Source organism: Astatotilapia calliptera, chromosome 12 (assembly GCF_900246225.1).
Source record: "Astatotilapia calliptera chromosome 12, fAstCal1.2, whole genome shotgun sequence".
Lineage (NCBI taxonomy): Eukaryota > Metazoa > Chordata > Actinopteri > Cichliformes > Cichlidae > Astatotilapia > Astatotilapia calliptera.
The window spans coordinates 33,328,684-33,344,319 of NC_039313.1; the positions used below are offsets into that span (position 1 = coordinate 33,328,684).

The window sequence follows — 15,636 nt, forward strand, 5'->3', positions numbered from 1 at the left end:
TATGGCCAAGAAGAAACTCAAGTAGTGGGAGGAGCACTGCTTCAAGCCTCTGCAGCCACCCCAGTATGGTTTTGCACAACATGTCCATGTCTAATTCATACTGCATGCGTCTACATGCTAGCAGACCACAGGATGCATTTTTCAGGTTAAAAGGGTTAGTGTGGGAATGTATGACTCATGAGTGCGAGAAGATGTGTTCTTAACTCATTTACTTATAGGAGAAATATCAATTTCAGATCTCCACAAAGGACACAGCACACAAAACCCCTTCTGTTTATATCTTTGGGTTGCCAAAGGTATGATCAAGAATTGGTGCCACTCGGCCCATAAAAGCAACAAAAAAAAAACAGGTTTAAGTTTCCTTTCTTCTTCAAAGGCATCACATTGGGCAGTGTTGCACTGCTCCAGAGCTCCCGCTATGCTCAGTCAGCTCTGCCAAGTGTGCAGGATCCCCTCTATTGGTTCTAAACAGCAACTCTTCAACTTTATTTAGGGGATGACATTGCAAAGAGCTGGAAGCATGTGGCCAAAAATCTGGTTGTTCATACTAAACGTTCTCATTCAGGACATTATAGCCAGCTGATGCATGAAAAAAATGGCACCACCACTGCCAGCATTGCATTGCACTTTGATGACATTTCCGCTTGTTGTGCTCACCCACACAGCAGTCTGTGTATTCTCCCTCAGATTGTTGTCTCATCCTCCTCCATGTTTAATGGCTTAATGTGTTAATTTTATTTATTATCAAAATGTCATTAAAGATATTTCAATCTTAGTACGTGCTATTAGTCTCTTGCTGTTAGAGCAGAAATAAAGTTCTAAACAATTTATGTTCTGCCTTCAACAGCTTGCCTTGGGAAAATCCAGAAGAGACGGGTGGGTGGACGGGTGAAAAGGGAAGGGATAAGAGGTGTAGACGAGGAGGAGGACAGGGGATTGTTTAGCATTGTTGTAGCTCTGTTTACGTTCTAGATTAATGACTGCTCGCCCTCTGCGCCAGGGAGGGTAGGTATGAGGTGGCGGGAAGGGAGCTGCAAGACTGTGTTTACTTTCCAAAGCTGTCGTTGGCTGAGACTCAAGGGTCTGCTGGGGCCTAACATTGAGCAGGAGACACGGCAAGCACCAAGCTATTTCCAGTGGACAAGATAAAGGATGTCCATGTTGCTGTGCTCAGACGTGGGAGGCATGGGGCGCTGGCTAGCAGTAATTGCCTGCTATTATTGTCCCTCCAGGCTTATTGGTGGCATTTTAACCCTGTGGAGACAAGAATAGTGCCTACTCCTATTTTTTCACTCATACTCTAGCATTCCTCTTTCAAGTTCACAGCAGCTTTTCCATGCATAACGCACCATAAAATCTGCATCACCGGTCATGTAAAGCGTGGGCATTTTACTGACAGCTTTTTAGAAAGCTAAACTATTGTTAAAGGGCTTCCTTACTTTATGATGCAACAGAGGGAGAGCCAGTAAAACTTCGAGGATGCCAATTAACAAGGAAAAACATGTTTCACATGCATGTATGGAAATTTTGAAGCGGTAGCCATCGAATCCTGACAACATGTGAAGTCATCTGTCACTCTCGCAGAGGTTGTTTAAAATTGTGCGTGTTCTCTCTAATGTAACCACGCTGCTTTAAACTCCAGCACTTTATCAGCACTTTGGAAAAGTCATGCTTTTGTTATTATTAACAAGGAAAAACCACCAGACATCAGAAAGAGTCATTTTCACAGTCTGTTCGCCATCACATTCATCTCAGCATGAAGCAGCGAGAAAGTGGTTTCCAAAGTGAGCATCAGGGACTCAGGAGTCCTTCGAGCACTTTTAAAGTCTCCAGGGAAAAGTCTGAGAAAATATTTCGTTTCATCCTTCATTAGGCCTGACATTTATTTAAATAAAAAGAGCATTCATGAACCATTACCTGCTATTTTTTTGTGTGAAATTGGACAATAAGTCAAGCACTTTTCCATAAACAATCTTTGATAACAGCAGCATCCCTGGAATCTTCCGATATAAAAAAAAAAAAACAGAACAAGTTGATTTAACATAAATTATAATAACCCGACTAAATGAGGCATATTACAGAGATATGGTGAAGAGGATTTAAAAAGAGGTTTAGATTATATACGACAATAACAATAAAATATAGCAGATTTTTTCAGTAATAACGCAAATATTTAACTAGTCAATCATATGGCAGCAACTCAATGAATTTAGGCATGTAGACATGGTTTGTATTTCATATCACGCCTCAGAAGGTGATTTAAGTGATTGGGACATTTTTGTTGATGCTAGTTGGCCTGGTCTGAGTTTTTCATGCATTGCTGATTGGATTACTTGAACTTTTCAACAACCAACAACCAGAAAATGTTTTACAGAGATTGGTCAAAAAAAAGAGAAAATAGTGGGTGGAAGTTCTCTGGGTGAAAATGCCTTGTTAGTGGCAAAGGTCAGATGAGATTGGCCTCCCTGCTTCCAGCAGATAAGAACAACGAGAACAACAGCAACTCAAATAACGACTTATTATGACCAGGCATGCTGAAGAACATCTCTGAACACAAAACACATGAAACAAATGGAAGCAGATGGGATACAGTAGCAGAAAACCACAATTCACACAGCCTCACCAAAAGTGGATAATAGAAGATTGCAAAAACATTGTTTGGTCTGACAAGTTTATATCTGCTGTGACATTCGTCTGGTTGGGTCAGAATTCAGTGTAAATGACATGTAAATAGGTTTCCATTCTGCTTTGTATCAACGGTAAAAGGCTGGAGGTGATGTAATGGTGTGGGGAATATTTCCTTGGCAGCTTGAGCCCCTCTGTTTTCTGTTGCCTACATTGTAGACGTTTTATGAGTTGTCCTGCCTGAGTTCCATCCTCTACACTAACAGAGTACTGCCTATTCATCACAATCCATCACTGTACAGCAAACTAATGTGTTTATCCTGCACTAACCTGCAGAGTATTTTCATGAAATCTTTAACAACAGTTAGTCAACCTCAGTTTGATTTACAGCAGGTTTCACAATACGAAAAACCACATCGTCACATGTACAGACCCAATATCTAATTTAAAAACACGAGGACTTACATGTAAGCTTTAAATTTCCAATTTATCAAATATCAATGAGCAGTACTTACCTTTAAACATAACCTCTCCTCTTCCTCTCCTCTCCTGTCCCATCTTTCTACATCTCGGAGTGAACTTAGCTGTCTTTTCTCTCCCTGTGAAAAACAGCAACTGGACCTTTAGCTAGCAACACACTGTCTGACAAACTGCACACAAAGAGTTTGTGTGTGCGGATGTTTGTTGAGCTGATAGAAACGTAGCATTTGAAATTTCCTGCCATTTAAAACGTTATTCCCTTTGTGCTCCTCTTGCTCCTTTTTTGTGGAGCTAGCTAAATGCTAAATGCTAAATGCTAATGGACGTTAGAACTCCTGGTTGTTGGGCCGGTGCTCTGAGAAACCGTCTTACCCATATTATAATTTGACAGTGACTTGTGACCAGAGATGGGAAGTAACGCGTTACTTGTAAGGGATTACAATTGCAAAAACGGCAATTAGATTACCGTTACTTTTCCCGTAGGAACGCTGCGTTACTGCGTAACTAAAACCGTGATTTGTTTGCAAGAATGTCTCATGACAGTGACATAAGCAAATGTGACATTGTTTAAAGCGTGGAAGTACTGACCTTACTTTAAGTTTGATTCCATAAAAAGTGACAAAAACATTAGTGTCCGTTGTGCGTGGGAAGAAAACTTCTTTTTACAGTGAAAAAAAAACCCCTTACTTCCAAGCAAGGTGCCATGACATAATGGGAAATTCACGGAGAAACTCGTGGATTCTTCCACTGACCGCCGCAGCACACCTGCACCAGGGTAAACCTCCGCCTACCCTACTCCTGCTTTACAGGTGAAAATAGAGCAAAAGAACCGCTAGTCTTTGATTTTATTTATTTTCTGCTGTGTTTTACTTGCATCTATTTGAAAGAGTGAGTGTAAACACACACAAAAAAAATTATGTGCTGGAATGTGCAGAAAATAGGTTTAAATATTAAACAAATTTCTTCCAGTCAGAGAATGTTGCATATAATTAAATTTTTGCTTGATGCATAAAGTTAAAAGATTAAAACGAATAAAACAAGTTTTAAAAAGGGACCTTTCCATTTGATTACATTTTGTATGATGGATTATGTAGAAAAAGTAGAATTGGGCTGAAAGATCTATTGCTTTATCGCCTATTCAGGTTGTAAATCGTGTTTTTAAAAAGTAACGAAGTAAATAAGTAATCAGTAAAGTAACAGGATTACTTTTGGGGGGAAGTAATCAGTAATTAGTTACTGATTACTTTTTTCAAGTAACTTGACCAACACTGCTTGTGACTAATACAAACCCTAACCCTAGCCCTAACACTAACCATAACCATAAGAAATCTTCACAATGGGTTAAAAAAATGATGTATATCTGGGGTCTGTGTTACACGCATGCGCAGCGTGTGAGCAGAAACAACGGGTGGGATGGTTTGTGAGGTAGATTCCCAGAACACCGGCCCACATTAACCCCTGAGTGTGGCACACGGTTTTGCCTCTTTTATCTCTCTTTATGCCACATCCGCTGGTGATCAGTACATGAGTAGGATTGCTTGCCATGTGTTAATGTTTAGCTTCAAATTGATTTAATGTTTGAAGGCCCAAGGTAACTTAAAATAATAATTCCCCTTAAATTCCTTAAATGGAAAGTAAAGCGCCAACTCACTACACTTTTTGTTGCCAGAAAAATAACTACTCAAATAAAGTACTGATACCTGAAAATTCTACTCTTCTAAGTATTTGCACTGCTTTATTTCCCACCTACAACCCTGTGACTCAAAAGCTCAGGGTCAGTCTTGTCTTAATGCTTTGAGACCATTTTTTCTACCCTTTGCTCTGTATGATGTAATACGGGGGAGATTTCCCAAATTTGGTCATCTCAGGCACTTTTAAATATGCACACAGAAGCCCCACCCATGTACTCCTCAAACCTTTTGCTCTTGAGGGGCAGCCAGTCAGAAGAGAGTTCTCTGGAAGGCCGAGTGCCCTTAAAGTAACAGGAGCTAAAATAGCTTCTTTCAGAAGTGTGAATCCTGCAAAGCTGAATAAAAATGTTTCACTGGAGATCGAAATTAGCATAATGGGTCACCTATAAACAAACCAAAGAATGGTCACATCAGAACAGAGCAGCAAATTAATACTTCGACAAGTGTGCATGACTGATGTCTGAGATCTGACAGTCCCAAGCAGTTTTCTATGTTGCTGTTGAACTAAAAAGAGTATGAACAGCTTTTCTGATCTTTACCAATAAAGGAAAAGCACTTCTCCATTGGGCCTCTGTGGAGTAATAAATATTTCAGCTTGTAGTTTGAGACCTTCTTGATGCATTCAATCACCAAACCTTTATTTAAACCGGATAGGACTTTGTTTGTACTAAATGACAGACACCCCACTGAACAGCAGTATCACAGAGGTAGAAACCTCAGTAGATCCCTGACAACCCACCAGAGACAGAGTTGCCAGATGCCCAGCGGGTGTCAACAAGTAGGACAGCTGACTCAGCCTATGGCGTCACAGAGGAAACAGTGGTGAATAAAGGCACAATTTAAAAGTGGTTTCACGCTCTTACATAAACATAACAGTGTAGCGTCAAACACATATGGTTTAATTGTGATTACATTATTTGACTCAGAGGAAACAGTTTACTCTATCCCTCTGTGGCACAGCAGGTTACCAAAAATCCTCCCACATTTTGGTTCCAAGACAAACATTTTTAGGCTCTTCGTGGTTATCGTATTCAAACATGCACCTGTGACACACATCCCTAGTGTTTCACACGTTGTGCTCAAAAAAGCACAAACAACGACATGTTTACACAGCAAGATGTTGAAACAGCACGCAGACATCTTCCAGGGTCGAATATAAAGAAACAAAAATGTCCCTTTTTATTGCAGCTGCAAAAATCTGTCACCGTTCACAGCCCAAAAAAATGTGAAGAGCCACATCACATCACTGGGGCAATGAAGCCACTTAAACTAAATGTTTAGCAACCTCACTCCTTTTTCTCACAGCAGGAGAATACAATAACTGTGGGGTTAAACACAGTGTCAACACTTGCTCTGACAGGAAATCAAACGTGGAGTATAGAGCGGTTCTTCGAGCTGGAGTCATACAGTATGTGCTTCATAAGTGTTCTTGTGCTGCATCTAAAGCTTGGAAGCACTGAAACTGATTCAAGGTCTCCTATTCTCTCAACCAAGTTCCTTTCACAGGCAAAGCAAAGGTTGAGAAGCCTTCAGTCAGTAAGACTGGCTTGTAATAAAACGAGTTGAGGCATGATCCTTTTCTAACTAAAGGGCAAAGACCACTCAAACAGACCTGAGAGTAAACGGTCAGTTAGACGAGCTAGAGAGGCGCCCGGTGTCTTTATCGAAACAGAAATGCAAAAGGTCAGTGGGTTACAAGCTGTCCACCGAATATGAGATGTTTCCTTCTGTCTGTTTGAAAAACAGTACAGGTTCGAAGAGGCACGAGAAAATGAAAACAAAGAGTATTCTGAAAGCTTCTGTGTTTAATCCATCCTCAAGGTAGCACTAAAGTACAGATACTGAGAGGGTACGTCACTTCAAATGGAGTTAAAGGTTTGTGTTGCTGAAAGAGTCTGAAAGCAGGCTCTTTCAGCATTATTGTTCTCATGAACGTATCAAAGTCACTGACAACTGGCTTTCTGAGGCTACTAAAAGTATTTTGCTCTTTGCTGTATACATAAATATATAATAGAAGGATTTTGTGTATAACTTTAATGGTGTTATACAGCTATTGATTAAAAATTGAACTATTTTGACTGGTTTGTTTGAGAGGTTTGGGATGGTTACTGTGTGTTGTTGAGGCCCAAAGAGGGTATTCCACTAAAAACCTAAAGACTGCCACAGTCTCCAGAGGCTGACTTGTCTCCAAACACTCTGGTGGAGAACATTTACCTTCAAATGTGTTGGTCACAGCACTAAGGGACAACTTTTATTTTACAAGGCAAACATTGGTTTCCAGACAAATCGTCATCTTCCATGCAAACTTTGGGCAACTGCAGATGGAGGTTTTCACTGCACCAACCTTGTGCAATCAATTTCCCCTACCAGCAGGCAGCAACCTGTCATGGTCCTGAGTCTGTGGACTCAGTGGTTTGATTATTATCTTATGTTTCAGTTTAATTCTTGTTCAGATTTGAGCTCCTTCTGTTCTGTGTCTCTGACATATCTGATGTCTTCGTGTTAAGTGTAGTCTGTGCGTGCCTGTTGTATTTCCTGTTTTACTTTGATAGTCCCTGTCCTGTGTATAGTGTGTGTAGTTTTGCTTCCCCTTGTCTCGTCAGCTCCGATTTCTCCCAGCTATCTCCCATCCCTGATTCTCCAGCGTGTATTTAAGCCCTTTGTTGTCCTTGTTGCTGGTCCATCTGTGTTCCTCTGCGTGTCATCCTGTGTTTCTCCTTGCCAGTTATGGTTTAAGTTTCTTAGATTTTCCTAGTTTAGGTTTTCTAGGTCTTGGTTCCCACTATCTCTTCTTTTATTAATTTTGTCACCACCTGTAAATAAAGTACACTCGCAGTAAATCAGTGCCTGCATTTGGGTCCTTCGTTCACCACTTCACACGCGCCTGTGACACAACCGCTCACCAACCAGTTGGGGAACACACATTTTATTTTGGTTCCAGTTTTGCTTTTGTTTTGAGCAGTTGAAACATTGTCTTAAGCTAGTTTCATGAAAGAAAATTCAAAGTTGCTGAAACACAAATGAACTTGGGCTCTGACTTTTGCCAAAAAACACAACCATTTGTTCAAAGTCTGGGTTGTTTCAAAAACACTAATGGTCTTTAGGATTTCTTTAATAACTATTTACTGACTAAATGTTGCTGTGAACCTAGAACCAGGAGTCACCAATATTGCAAGATCTTGCCTTAGATAGGTAGTTAATGTTAATGGGGCAAAATCCTGAATTCTAAAGGTCCACAAATCTCCTGTTACTGCTCACTATGCAACACAGGGTATTGCCTCTTATAGCGTCTGACTGAATGAATAATGCTGTTTTAAAGCCAGCCAGTATGACCTGCTGAACTCAATAACATCAAACAAGAGGATGTGAAGAAAAAGTCAGCAAAAATCCAGATGAAACCATGCCAACTTTACTTGTCAGCCACGAATAAACACACAAACACATTTTATTTGCAGCTTCAAGTGAAAAAGACAAATCGTTTCCTCGCCAATCTTCATATTTCCTCATTTTTTTTCTGTCAGGCAGCCAGGAGCCAAGATTTGTACACTGGTAGAGGGATCTGTAGAGTGATCCCGACATCCTGCGGGGTCAGACACAGTGGGAACAGGCTTTGTTTTCTGCTGAGTGAAGCAGCAGCTTTCAGGTAAGACAGAGAAATGAAGTCATCGTCGGGCTGAGCCAGGTCTGGCTTCCAACATGTTAGCCCGAGGCAAACATCCATCTCTACCTGTCATCATCGGCTTTATCTGCAGGGCCGCAATTCCACCGGGCTCCTTTTAGTAAAAGGTTAACAGTGCAGGGTAATGAGCACAGACTCACAGATAATCATGCTGTACTCATAAAATTCTGCTTGACAGACCGGGCCACAATTAAACCACTTGGCTTTAAATCTCAGGAATATTTCGCTAAGGCTTTTCTTGTCATCCGTTCTGAGATTTATGCCTTTCATGTGCAAAAAGGTGTGAGCATGATTAGGACAGACATCTGATTATCTATTCATGTCAGGAAGAAGAGCTGATGCAGTCCCTCTTATATTCTATCAATAAGTAATCAGAAAAACAAGTGTGACTGGTAAACACAGATTTGATTACCAAGCAGCGGGACGAGTTTAGATAAAAATAATACTAATACTCGTGAAAATAGTCGAACTTCAGACTTGAAATCACTCTCATGCACAGTGCGACAAAAATGAGTCACAGTAGGCTGCAAAGTAGCACCAGCTGTCAATTAAAAACAGATGTTACATTTAGCCCTTTAACACTACAAACACAGCGCTTGATGTGAGAATTTCAAGTTTTCCAGATCATTTTATGGGACAGGAGCATGTGAAGAATCACGGTGAATGAGTCAGACACAGATGGGTGACGAAACTACGAGTGCATAGAGTTTTGTAGACATTCTTTTTTGAGCCGTTATGCTCTTGGGGGCATTTTTCTAAATGGTTTGGGCCCACCTGTCCCCCCTTCAAGTAGTTCATGCCCGCAATTGTCATCCAATTGTCAGCACGTGCCAAATTTACCCCACAACTGCTGACTTGTTGCACGCTTTGGTGTTGTTTCAGCTGAGCAACTGTGTGGTCTATTACTTTCTTCTAAAACCTGTTCCTGTTCATTTAATTTCTCTCCATTAAGAGAGTCAGTCACAGTCAAAATCACATCTTATATCTTGCAGATATATATATATATATATATATATATATAGATATATATATATATATATATATATATATATATATATATATATACACATCTTGTAATTCTGTCACAAACGCTCTTCTCTTGAAGTGAGAGTTTAAAAGGACACTAAAAACACAGTTCTAAGAACTCTGATAGTTCCTAGTTCCAACAGCGTTGACACAAAAAGAAAGCAAATTTTCCTCCAAGAGTTATAAAAGGTTCCTGTGGTTTGATCCTCGTGTTTTCAATTACTTTATTATGTCATTCATCATCCCTGTATTTACACTGTAAACAGAGAAATCCACCCATCTATCCATTCCCCTTCTGGAGGCTGGAGCCTTTCCCAGCTGACATGCCTGGACGAGAGACATTGGGCAGGTCACCAGTCTGTCGATGTGCTAAATATAAATCCATCAGGACAACAATTAGCAGTCTAAACCTGAACCTGAAGTGCTTCCACACCGAGTGTTCATATTAGACTCTCTACATCCTGAACCTCTTTAACGCCTCACTCTACCTGAAGTCTGTCTGGTTTCGCTCCACCTGCTTCATCAATAATCCATACGAGCCCAAGGGAAAATGTGGTTGACCAGTGATTGACTTCCTAGGAAAAATAGTTCCAACGAGGAGGGGAGGAGGAAGACAGGACTGACCGTGAATCACTGACAGCAGATGATGATCCTGCCTGAAAGCACAGAGTGGACGAAGAAGAGGCTGGACCGCTTGCTATAGATTCACTGCCAGGCTTAATGGCACTTCAGCAGCAGATGCTGAAGATGGAGAGCCCACCAGTCACTTCAACCACTTAAAACTGCAAGGTGCCAAAAGCCCATTCATCATCACCATTTCTTTATACGGAGTCCTTAAAAAACCCTGAATGTGAGGTCAGCAGGCGTCACAAAACAACACCAAGACTTCAAAGCTTAATTTGTATTTTTGATTAGCTTTTGGTTTATTTTTACAGATTTTACACATTTTGTCCTTCAGAAAACAAACAATGTTGGATTCTAATTTTTCCAATAGCGCATCTCGACAAAGACCTCACAGAATGAATGATTACTCATAATTTACTTTTTAAACAGAATAAACAAAAATGTTCTGTAATGTAATGGAAAAAAAATCCCACTTAGCTCTCAACTCTCAGCTTTTTAAAGCTTTGCATTGCAAACAATAGTGCTTAAGTAGTCTCTAAGCAGTTCTCTATTTGGATGTTCTCATTCTTCCAACCAGTATTCATGGACAGATACAGGAGGGAAAAGTAGGGATAAAGTTGAAAGAATGAGCCTTGTTTTGGGATCTGCTGCATGTGTGAACACGGCCATCAGAGCCAACAGGGACAAAAGCGGGGTTGAATTTAACTCTTCTCTGTCTAAACACTTGTAGCTCCAAGAGCCTGCGGGCACAGACGGAAAGAAAAGCAGAGCAAGAAAGACAAACTGAGGCATGTGGGGGGGCTGCATGCTGGTATTTACAGATAAGAGGCACACTGGCTTGAATGGTGAGCTGGGAATTAAAAGCTCTGAATGAAGTGAGAAACAAAAGACCGACAACCTCCCAGACCTTCAGCGATGACACTGTCACAGCCGGCACCGGATGGCCCGGAGGGTCGGAGAGGTCAGGGGTGGGGGAGGATTGACCACAAAGGGGAGAGGCTAGCTTGTTTGTTTGCCCATTAGCCCACCAATTGGGTGTTTGCCAAAGGTTGTACCACTTCAGTGCAGTCCTCCATAGCTCTGCATGTCTGCAAAGAACTGGTGGGGAAAAAAGGCTTAGTTCCAGGCGAGAAAGCATGGCGAGCTCTCATTTAGGCCCAGCGGCAGCGCTGAGGCATGGGATAGCGTCAAGCAGAGGGTCTCAAACCAAGGTTTAGAGCCATGCGAGAGGCCTCTGTTGCATGAAACATGGAACAATAAAGTTTTTGATAAAATGATCAGTCCTTTTGGTCAACTGAAACCTTCTTGTAGTATATAAACCAAACTTCTTTTTTCCTTCAGTCACCCACATCAATCACCTTTCAAGGTAACGTGTTCTATATTAGTAATGCTCTAAAGAAAAATGTCTCATCATTCATCTCACAGCCAAGGCTCCGTCACACAGAGTGCTGGGAAAAAACAAGAAAAAACTCCAATGTCATCCAGCTAAGCAACTACAGCATAATCCACAACAAACTGCACTGGCCCCCCAGTTACAGTTCCACACTGAGCTACAATACCTGTACCATTTATATTACTCAAGCTGGACTTCCCCGATCTCACATCTTACCTGTACATGAAGAGACATGCCTGGACTGACAAAGCCTCGGGGAGAAACACGACTGTTTTCCATCCTTACATAGCCTTCAGGCACAGACTGTGAGCTTTGAGCAGTCCTATAAGTTTATTACAGCCACTTGGCACAAGTTTAATACGTTTATTTATTACATTAAGTTTGATATATGTGCACCACAACAATGTATTCCTTCCACAATTTCTTTCTACTTTACATCCTCAGTACAGACTCGATACAACTAGAGGACACATCATACAAACAATGCAACACACAAAGGTTTGTGTGACCATGAACTTGTGCGTCTGTTCACAGACTCATCAAATCAAACCACTTGCAAATAAAAGTTGGCCTGCAATAATCAGCTACCTCCCCCAGGCTCTGTCTTGGAAAGTAGCTAGCAGTAACAATAACAGTGTGCTTGGCACTGACACAGACGCAACAACTCTCCACCTGCTGCAGGTTCTGGTTAAAGTGACCCTCCAGCTCACAGCAGCGCTTCAGAGCCGGACAAAGACTGCTGTCGTCGTGAGATTGCTTTATTCTTGCAGACAGATGCCAAAATGAGTAATCAAATATACTTAGAAGGACTTTAATATACTTCAAGGAGTCCTGGTAGGGAACTCTCCTTATGGAGCAAGACAATACAACCATGATCCATCATTAAAAATACCATATTACAAGGTGGTCCTTGCACATTTGTAGTTTGGCTCGTCCTGTATGTTATGTTAGTTCTTACCGTCGTTGCTCAGGTGGAAATTAAAGCAAAGACTAACCTTGAAAAATCTTCCAGTGCTCAAAGTTTTCATGTTTTTGTCTTTACAGTCACAGATGTCTGAAGATGCAGATCGTTTTTAGAAAAAGTTTGTTTTTTCCCTGCCTGCACCACAAACATAAAAACAAATGAATTCACACTAAAGAAATCTGTTTAGCAAGCAGTAAGGATAAAATGAACTGAAAAAAACAAAGTGCCATTTCCTCTCCTGGATGTTACACTTTAAGATTTAAACCACTGTAACCTGTAGCACCTTACCGAGTAACTCTAGAGCAGGGGTGCTCAATCCCAGTCCTCGAGAGCTACTGTCCTGCAGCTTTTAGATGCATCCCTACTCCAACACAGCTGAATCAAATGTTTGATCACCTCTTCAGCATGCCATCAAGTTTGGAGAAGGCCTGATAACAAGCCATTCATTTGATTCAGCTGTGTCGGAACAAGGATGCATCTAAAAGCTGCAGGACAGTAGCTCTCGAGGACTGGGATTGAGCACCCCTGCTCTAGAGTATCCTTGAAACTTTAATGCCTCTACGCAATCCAAACCAATCTCAGTGATGGACGTATTGCTGTATATAGATTTCCCATTGAGCAAAACAAATGGGGAACTGCTGCTCTGGCTCAAAAATATACACAGGAATTCAAAATGCAAGAAGCAGTTTAACTTTAAAAGCATCATGAAAAGAGCAGCCAGTGTAGGCACCTCACAGCCTCGGGCCACTTAATAATTCAGATGTGGTACAGCCACGAATGGCAAGTCCTCAGATAATCTATTTTTGTGTCCTGGGCCACAGTACTTCTGAAAAGCGCCTATTCTCCTGACATCAGTGCGGCCGGCGCTCGTCTCATTATGTTCGGAACTTCACACATCACAGGAGCAGGAAAAACCTCTCAAAGGGATAAACAGCGAGGCGCAGTGTGAGCGAGGTTTAATTTGGATAAATCAGCATTCACAATCTAACAGAACTCCTCAGTAAGCCGAGTAGGTAAAGAAAAACTCGCTGCAGTCAACGCGAGGCTTTATCCACTCAACAGTGGCAGTGACAGAAAGTGCAGCACAGCATGTCCCAGACTGAACTTTATGTGATGTTTATGCTGAGCACCAAACCCAAACGGATGAGTCGTCACTGATTGAACCGATTTAAATATTCTGGAAAACGAAAAGGAAGCCCGTCTTTTTAAAACAGAAACACGACATTACAATAAACTCCTACTGCAGGAAAAACTTGACAGACAATGCAGTGTTTATGAAGCTTCAACAAGCTTCATAAAGTTCATGTTGACACAAGATCAAATATAAAACATTAATATGCAGTGTGAGCGCTGCATCTGTTATTCATGCCACCAGAAAATCACCTAACAGATGCCAAAAAAGCAGCCATTTGATACTAGCTGTGTTTGTTTATGAAGAACGCTTGTGATGATTTACATTTTTTTCTTAAGGAAAGTTCAAAACCTGTCGTAAATTGGTGTAGATATTCAAAATGCTTTGCAGTAACATACCGATCTTTGCATCTTTACATTACAAAACTGTTGTTTGTCCATTTGTGCTTTTTTGTATTTAGGATTTCAAAGTTTAATGTGATACAGAAGAAATTTAAGGGTTAGCAAGGAACCCACTCAATCAGCCCAGTTTCACGTCACTTTGAGTAACAGTTATGAAAATACAATATATTTTTTGTGTGTTCGAGGACACGAATTGTCAGATGCGTCACCTTGGCAGTCAAGAAGACAAAGTTTTAAAAGATGTGCCAAAGGTTACATTTTAACTTAAACCGTTGTCATTTTCTAAACCCAACTAAGTCACTGTTACTATTTTAATTAAAAAAAACAAAGAATGGTAACAAATGAGGTGTATATAACTCAAACTTGGTGTGAAAGGCAAAACTATTAGCTCGATCATCACACTTTTAACTTCTTAACGAGCCAAATATATGTTTTTTGTATACATGGGCACATCAGTACACATCAGAGCAGAGAGGTGAAATGTTGTGTTCAGGGACACAAAATAATGTTGGGAAATTTGTGTTGAGGAACAAAAACAAAAGGAAACACAAATCAATAACTTAAAGGTTGAGAATAAAACTCATGTGAGACTGGATCCATAACAATAATACAGACTCCAGTAGAGGAGCTCGTCTTCAGGGTAGTTAAAATGCAGAATGTGACACCAGGGAAATACCAACAAAGGTGAGAAGTTTTCTCTTTTCTCTAAGCTACACGCAGATGTTTATAATGTGAAGCCTTTTGGATTTTACAGACTTTTGAGTTGAGTTGCGTGAGATGACACACATGTAAGGAGATGTGGCAGGAGTATCATCAGTCAGAGCCACGGTCAATATGTCAGGGAAAACAATGGGTGCTGCTGTTGCTGAACATGCTGGGTCCTGCATAGCGCTCTACAATGCCCTCGCTTCATGTGATAAAGTTGGTAAAGTTTCCACCTCCAGACACGGTGTTCGTGACTCCACAGTCATCATTTGTCGACCCAACTGAGGAATTCTTCTCTGCTTGGAGGAGGAAGGGGTAAAACCGACAGCCTCGTGATCTGATACATCTAAAGGAAGCAACGGATACTGGCTATAATGATGTCCCACCTGAGAGAGTGTGTGTCTGTGTGTAGTGTGACTTTACTGTGCTATACTTGGTGCTGTTCTAAGTTTATATATATCTCTTTGCTTTCTGATGCATACAGTTTCACTGTTTTCTCATTGTCAACAGTTATATTGTGTAAAGGTTTCAAATAAATCCTTCACATTTCATTTATGTCTGAAGACAAAAATGAAACGTGAGGTGGCTTTCAAAGTCAGTGCAGTTTTTTTTCCTTGATGTATTTATTGAGTTTTAAACTTTTACAATAACAACAGCATTAAACAAAACAAAAACAACAGAACAGAACAAAACAGACAAAAGCCCCGCCCCTCCCTGAGCCTGGTTCTGCCGGAGGTTTCTTCCTGTTAAAAGGGAGTTTTTCCTTCCCACTGTCGCCAAAGTGCTTGCTCATAGGGGGTGATAAAATTGTTGGGTTTTTCTCTGTATGTATTATTGTAGGGTCTAGCTTACAATATAAAGCACCTTGAGGCAACTGTTGTTGTGATTTGGCGCTATATAAATAAAACTGAATTGA

At 40.9% G+C, this 15,636-nt stretch overlaps 1 protein-coding gene across 4 annotated transcripts in view; it reads right to left on the reverse strand.

The window, feature by feature from the left end:
* fras1 (Fraser extracellular matrix complex subunit 1) overlaps positions 1–15,636 on the reverse strand; it is a 297,426-nt gene that overhangs the window by 261,998 nt on the left and 19,792 nt on the right. The window contains exons 1-2 of one of the 4 annotated variants that reach the window (XM_026186633.1): positions 12,771–12,796; positions 12,514–12,617 (exon numbers count right to left, since the gene is read on the reverse strand). The exons of 2 other annotated variants lie outside the window; for them this stretch is intronic. In XM_026186633.1, the coding sequence (XP_026042418.1) occupies positions 12,514–12,546 (33 nt within the window). In that variant the 5' untranslated portion in view covers positions 12,547–12,617; positions 12,771–12,796. Of the gene's footprint in view, positions 1–12,513; positions 12,797–15,636 lie in introns of those variants that run through there. One more of the 4 variants, XM_026186632.1, reaches the window with a different exon arrangement.